We start from the raw sequence: 7,658 nt of genomic DNA, 5'->3' as shown, positions 1-7,658 counted from the left end.
CAAATCAGGGACTTTGCTGCTACAAGAGCGCACACCCTAGACATTCCACAATTAACCATCGCAACCAGGATCAGCTCCCCGAGTTTCGTACGGGTTACAACGAGACAATTAACATGAAGTTCCTTGTCCAGGGGGGATTTCAAGCTAACTCAATTTTTCCACGAGATATTGGCAACACCAGGGTTCGAACCCGCAACCTCTCGCACCATAGTCGAACGCCTTAACGATTGAGCTAACTTAACTCTACCGACTGCCTTAAATGAACCTACGCCACTGCTCGCATCTGTAATTATTACAACCACTAGCCCAACAACTGCCTTCACAACTCGACCATGCACTTACAACAAGTATAACAAACACAACTTACTCCACAACTCGCTTCACAACTTGCCTAAAACTCACTCTACAACTCGCCCCACAACTCGCCAAAACACAACTCGCCACTTGGACAATCCCATATATCCCTATGCGTATTGTGTAAATAACAATTTGATATCTCTATTGAGGCGTATCTTCCATTGCAGTTGCCTTTTGGATGCAAAATCAGGAGGTCAGTCTGTCACAGTCAGATATTTTGTTGCCATCTTTGATCACACAGGTCAGATCTAGTGTACTGTGGCACCCTTGAGTACCTGCCTAGCAAGTGTGCCTACCTGACAGTTGAGAGAGTTCATGTTGGGCCTACTCAGGCAGAATGGAGCCGATGACCTCACCTCGCCATTCAATAAACCGTGGGGATCTTTAGTGTGCCTACATGCACTGTGGCACCCTACCAAGTGTATCTACCTGACAGTTGAGAGAGTTCAAGTTGGGCCTACTCAGGCAGAACGGAGCCGATGACCTCACCTCGCCATTCAATAAAGCGTGGGGATCTTTAGTGTGCCTACATGCACTGTGGCACCCTACCAAGTGTATCTACCTGGCAGTTGAGAGAGTTCAAGTTGGGCCTATCAGGCAGAACGGAGCCGATGACCTCATCACCTCGCCATTCAATAAAGCGTGGAGACCTGAGTGTTCCTACATGCACTGTGGCACCCTTGAGCCTTCATTAATACAAACAGTAGAATTTGCTAGTAATTTTAAAAATCCCGACCGACCGACCCGATTTTTATGCCTCCACCGCAAGGCATACTGTTTTTGTAATGTCCGTCCTTCCGTGCTTCCGTCCTTCCGTGCTTCCGTGCTTCCGTCCAGATGCTTCTCGGGCATGGGTGGGCGGATTGACTTCAGATTTTCAGGATAGGTGGGTCATGGTCTGAAACTCTGGCTACTTTGTTTTGGGGTGTGTGGGGTTCAAGGTCATATACTGAGGTTAAAGGTCATTTGAGCTCAGGGGACCATTTTCCTTATTTACCTATTTTCTCGAAGACTAGGGGTCGCACGTTCCTCAAACTTGATGGGTGGGTGCATCTTGACCCCAGGCAGAACTAGTGTGTATTGATTAGTAGGTCAAGGTCACCTGAGGTCATCCAGGGGTCATCTGAGGTCAAATTAGCAAAAACTGTTATATGGCCATGTAACTTGGTGGGTACAGTGAACATTTAGAGCCAAATTTTTGGAAGGTCATTTTGGGGTCATCTGGGGTCACCCAGGGGTCATCTGAGGTTAAATTATTAAAAATTGTCGTATGGGCATGAAACTTGGTGGGTACAGTCAACATTAAGAGCCAAATTTTTGGAACTTCATTTTGGGGTCATCCAAGGTCATCCAGGGGTCATCTGAGCTCAAATTAGTACAAACAGTCGTATGGGAAGGAAATTTGGTAGGCACAGTCAACATTTAGAGCCAACTTTTTGGAGGGTAATTTTGGGGTCATCCGGGTTCACCCAGAGATCATCTGAGGTCAAATTAGTGAAAACTGTCATATGGGCATGAAATTTGATGTGTACAGTCAACATTTAGAGCCACATTTTTGGAGGGTCATTTCGTCAAAATGTCCACCACATATTTCTCGGAAGTGGTATGGCATATGTGATGCACTTTGGTGGAATCCAATAATGCAGCAGATTTTGGTGCAAAATATGCAAATGAAGTACTTAGCTAATTTGCATAATGTGCTAATATACAGTGATGGGACTTGGTGAAAAGGTGTATTGGGGCCAGGAAATTGTACACTTTTTTTGAAAGGTCATCCAGGGGTCATCTGAGGTCAAATTCTTAATATTTGTCCTATTGCTTGAAACTTGGTGGGTATTGTCACCATTTAGAGCCAAATTCTTTAAAGGTCATCCAGGGTCACCCAGGAGTCATTGGAAGGTTGTTTTGGGGTCATCCATGGGTCATCTGAGGTCAAATACAATCTGTCCTTGAGGCTTGAAGCTTTGTTTTAACTTTTGAGTACCACATCGCTCTCTTTGGTGGAGGCATCACAGTCGACGCTGTGCGTCGAAAAACTAGTTAAAATTCATTTGAGGGCAAGCAAACTATTTTTTTGGCCTTAAGTCATAAGGATTCAAAAGTAGAAATGAAAATTGCACCGATTTTGTTGAAAATCGTCTCAAATTATTTGACTTTCCATGATAAATCAGAAAAATAATAGTTTGCTCTATGTAGGATGTTTCGTTACATTGGAAACACATCAAATATGACAATACCCATTAAGTTCTATTGAGCCCTTTCATTGACCTTGACGATAATTGTTGTATTATCTGGTTACCAAAACACTCTAGGTAGATTATTTTCATCAAAATGAGAGCGGGGAAAATTAGACCTATGATATACTTTTTTCTGAATATGAATCCTTATTGCAAGAGAATTACGATGGTGTGGATTTGAACAAGTTTGAGTAATTTTGAACTTGACCCTCTGTGCAATGTTCAATGACCTTTTCCCTCTAAATGGGAGCGCTGTCCATAGCCTAAAATTCTCTGTCAAAATGGCCTCTCTAACATGATTTGAATACTTGAGTTTCTGAGATGTTAAAAATCACTCAATTTGGCATACAGTGGCATGGGGATGGCGGTCTTCCCATCAATCAACGTTTGCTATCTTCAGTAGATAGCATACTACTAAGTTTGCTATCTTCAGTAGATAGCATATGGTACTAAAGTTAATATAGAACATTACATTCATAATATACTACGTTTGCTATCTTCAGTGGATAGTAAATGATACTCAGTTTACTATCTTCAGTAGATGACATATGGTACTAAAGTTTACTTTCAGAACATTACATTCATAATATACAACGTTTGCTATCTTCAGTGGATAGTAAATGATACTCCGTTTACTATCTTCAGTAGATGGCATATGGTACTAAAGTTGATCTTCAGAACATTACATTCATAATATACTACGTTTGCTATCTTCAGTGGATAGCATATGATACTAAGTTTGCTATCTTTAGTAGATAGCACATGGCATTAAGTTTAATATTATCTTCAGAATACTACATTCATTCTATACTATAGGCCTATATGTTTGCTATATTTAGTCCATAGCATTTACTATAATACTACTTCAGAAGATTGCAATTGCTCTAATGTCTGAATATTTTAAATAAAATTACTGTTTAAAAATATATATCCGCTGGCTCAGAACACTTTGTGATATACATTATATAAAATTAAAAGATTCTGATTAAACATATAATTCATTTACCAGTTGATACGGGAAATTCAACTGTTAATAGTTCAATATATGAATAAAGTGAGAGCGTTATCTGTTGCTTTTTACACAGGTCTGAATGTGACATGATCTGATCCACTCATACTGAAGTTGGAAATTTTGAAAATTGAGTAAACTTGTTCAGTATCTGGGCTTACTGAAACCCCAAGTCCCTGACATTTTAGTTATGAACTTATTGTATGTCCAATTTTTATGTTGTTTATTGTATTTTTGCCCACTTCCCTAAATTTTATTATTGCCAACTGTGGTTGACTGGGTTAAATCTCGGCACACATTACCTACTTTGATATTACTAAAATATCACATTTACTATCAAAGTAATATTTATCGTCACCTTGGTCACCTTTCTTGACACGTGAATTACGTTTGATAAAATCCATGACTTGATTGAAGATTTCGTCTGATACTGATTCTTGAAACTTCACTGTCACAGTGATGACATCAAGTAGAAGCTTCGTCTCAGGTGTCATCTTAACTTGGTTGAAGCAGGGAGTTACATCTGCTGATTCTGTGTAAGAAGATTGAGTATAGGCCATTTGGTACTTGCTGAGAACAGATTTCACATCTGTAGAGGTGATAAGATAGTTTGTCTTTATCTTCTGTGGTTCAGTAGTATTTGTTGGAGTCTGCTCTTCCACAGCTATATGTGGAAATGTCTTCGAAAGCAATCCGGCACCGGAGTCTACAACAGAAATATGAAGGAATACACTGCTTATCGTCTTGAGGAAAGATTATTGTAATTTTTCATCCCCTAAAAACAAAGTGCAAGAGCTCCTTAAAAAATTTGCTCCACCTCGGACTAGAAAAAAAAAAGGTGTCAAGGGTGAACAAAAATTTGTCTCATATACCTTTTAAATTGCAATTTTTTTTTTTCGCGCTTTTGTTTGTGAAAAGTTGTTCTGTGAGCGAAAACACTTGATCCACTCCAATGTCAAAAAGACATAGACTCTATAATAATTATTGAAGACCGACTTAAAAAAGACTAGTTTGCGCCTGACGTCAGGGCAAAGGCGCGACGTGATTGGTTGCGCAGTACGGCATTTTTGGTCTAGTGGACAGAACGTCATACACAAATTAATCTTTTAGTTCGATCGTCAATTATAGTAGACATGTCCCTACCCAAGCCAAACTAAGTCTTACCTGTTAAAGCTACCAAGAATATTATCCCGCCTGGTTCCAAAAACTCGTACAATTTTCTGACTGTTTCTTCCACTTCCCCCACAAAATATATGGCATGGACAATGGTGATGAAATGGTACTTATGCCCTGTTTCTATAGATGTTACAAACTCTTGGAAGGTTTGGTTGTGCCACTTGTATTCAATGCCAGTAATGTCACTGCTTTTCTGATGTACCATGTCTTGATATACGGAGAGCTGCTTTGTGTTTGGTTCAATGACAGTTGCAGATATTCGAGAGAATTTGGTTTTCAATTTCGACAGCAGTAAAGTTTCTTGATTACCTATTGGGAAAAATGTATTAGCTGTTTGAGTACTAATATATGTACTAAAGTCCTTGGGAAACTTCTTTGACAATTTTCAGTTAACTCCAGATAACCTTATCCTGACCTGGAAAATTTTAAGTGCTTAATGGTGAACACATCCACCAAGTGTGATAACTATACTGAAATCTACATTTTAGTTAACCTCTGATGAAACTCACAATACATTAATAAAAAAACTACACAAAAACGTGGAATTTTCCAAATAACTAATATAATATAATTATACAAACAATGCATACATACATGGTTGGCTGTTGTTTTTCTGATTAAAAGTCACCTTGTGTAGCGTATGCTACCCTCATATTCTGTAATATGTGCAATATATTTTAATTGTTTTAGATTGTATGCTCATAATATTGTAATGCCAGTGATGAAGCCTAGTAAATAAAATGAATAAATAAAGGAAGACCATATGGTACTTTAGGCATCCCTTTATTTATTTATTTATTTATTTATTTATTGCATCACATTTACCCAGGGTGGCCCGATCAGCTAAAATGCTGTTCTTACACGGGGCCCTGCATAACATTAAAAAAACCATACAGATACGCGAGTAATACGAGTAATATATAAAGCATCAACATATAAAGCATAATTATATAGAGTATACCCTTCATATTATTGTTTGTCAATATTGGTTTTTGCCTGGCGTTAAGGGATCTGGAATGAGTGTTTTGAGCGTTTCGACAGTATTTTTTGTGGGACATGAGAGCACATCAGACATATCGAATTGCATTCTGAATACGTTATATCTTTCTGATATCAAATAATTTTCATTTTCTGAAATTCACGATATAATACAAATTTTATGACAAATTATTAAATTTGGATATTTTCACATTTTTGATATATAACAGTCCTCGAAGTAAATTTTATAAATCTAATGATATATTCTTAAAGTGTATGTAGCTGGGAGGAAAAGCCGACGATCAATTGAACATTTTGACCTTTCATATTGAAGATATGGATTTTTTTTTTTTTTTTCCCAAAATTTTTTTTGGTTTTTGGGAAAAAAATCCATATCTTCAATACGAAAGGTCATAATTTTCAATTGATCGTCGGCTTTTCATCCCACCTACATACACTTGAAGTATAAATCATCAGATTTATAAAGTTTACTTCGAGTACGGTTAAATATCAAAAATATCAATTTGTAATCATTTGCCATAAAATGTGTATTACATTGCGAATTTCAAAAAATCAAAATTATTTGATATCAGAAGGACATTCTTCGTATTCACAATGCAATTCGATATGTCTGATGTGCTCTAATGTCCCACAATAAATACTGTCCAAACGTTCATACCCCATCCCTTAACGCCGAATGTTATAAATGAATAAATTTCCATTTGGCCTTACCTTCACTGCTACCCACACCTAGCACACGTAATGGCTGATCATCAAGTTTGTCATCAAGTCTTTTAGATAAAACATTCACTACACTTGAGTCAAATTCTTCCTCTGTCCATTTTGCAAGTATTTCAGGATATCCTATGTGTTGATAATATGTATTGAGAGCCATCGAAAAGTGCTCATTGTTGCAGTATAATGGTGGTGGATGTTTCATTTTGAAATTTGTTGTAGCCATGTTGCAGTGTAGCAATATTACCAGTAATATCGTATAGTGATGGTATACAGGTCATGCCCACAGCTATCTACATTTAAAAAAACAATACTGTACCATGCTCTGTTGACCTGGCAAACACAACGAATTTGGCTAATTGCATTGTAAGATTGGACATGTGTAAATACAAATAGCCAATAGCCAAATAGCCAGGGGTCGAATAGCGACGTTTGCACAATATTTTTATGGGACTTGAGAGCACATCAGGCACACCAAATTGAATTCTGAACACGAGGAATGTCCTTCTGATATCAAATTATTTTGATTTTTGGGAAAGATAAAAAAAAAAAAAAAAAATTTTTATTTACCCTTTTTGTTAATGATACCAAATGTAGGCGAGGTCTTTTGGGGACAAAATGCATATCTTCAATACAAAAGGTCAACATTTTCAAATGGTCGGCTTTTCCTCCCAGCTACAATACGAACACTTTAAGTACATATCATTAGATGTATTAAGTTTTCTTCGAGGACTGTTAAATGTCAAAATATCAATTTTTAATAATTTGCCAATAACTAAGTTTAATATATCTTCAGAACATTACATTCAGGCTACATTTGCTATCTTCAGTACGTACGTATGATGCTAAGTTGGCTATCTTCAGGAGATAGCATACTACATTTACTATCTTCAGTAGACAACACATGTGAGATAGCAATTGTTCTAATATCTGAATATTTTAAATGAAATTCTTTAACTAAAGAATTGAAAAGATAAACCCTTAATCCTTAATGGGCAAGCTTACCTATATTTTCCAAAAATATTTACAGATTTGCAAAGTTTAAAAATACAGCGGAGATGCATTTTAGGGTACCTAAGATAATATAGTCAAATGATATGGTAATAATAATAATACATGTGATTTATATAGTGCAGGTGGTATATATATCAAAGCACTTTACAGAG

General features: G+C 37.1%; 1 protein-coding gene across 1 annotated transcript; it reads right to left on the bottom strand.

Moving 5' to 3' along the window:
- Positions 1-3,905: 3,905 nt before the first annotated feature.
- LOC140167694 (histamine N-methyltransferase B-like) lies at positions 3,906-6,718 on the bottom strand. The gene is made up of 3 exons (XM_072190992.1): positions 6,490-6,718; positions 4,768-5,088; positions 3,906-4,309 (listed from the first exon to the last, which is right to left on the bottom strand). Exons 1-3 carry the CDS (start codon positions 6,716-6,718, stop codon positions 3,906-3,908), a joined length of 954 nt encoding a protein of 317 aa, XP_072047093.1.
- Between the last annotated feature and the right edge of the window lie 940 nt (positions 6,719-7,658).

The sequence above is a fragment of the Amphiura filiformis genome, chromosome 13, assembly GCF_039555335.1.
Source record: "Amphiura filiformis chromosome 13, Afil_fr2py, whole genome shotgun sequence".
Classification (NCBI taxonomy): domain Eukaryota; kingdom Metazoa; phylum Echinodermata; class Ophiuroidea; order Amphilepidida; family Amphiuridae; genus Amphiura; species Amphiura filiformis.
This window is presented reverse-complemented; position numbering and strand designations above follow the sequence as displayed.

What these genes read in the sequence shown, in the direction of transcription:
- LOC140167694 (XM_072190992.1), bottom strand. Translation starts at nt 6,718, where the DNA reads ATGGCTACAACAAATTTCAAAATGAAACATCCACCACCATTATACTGC. An exon ending in AGGTGTGGGTAGCAGTGAAG is followed by an intron (nt 5,089 to 6,489) that starts GTAAGGCCAAAT and finishes TTTTCCCAATAG; the next exon opens with GTAATCAAGAAACTTTACTG. An exon ending in ATTCTTGGTAGCTTTAACAG is followed by an intron (nt 4,310 to 4,767) that starts GTAAGACTTAGT and finishes TTTCTGTTGTAG; the next exon opens with ACTCCGGTGCCGGATTGCTT.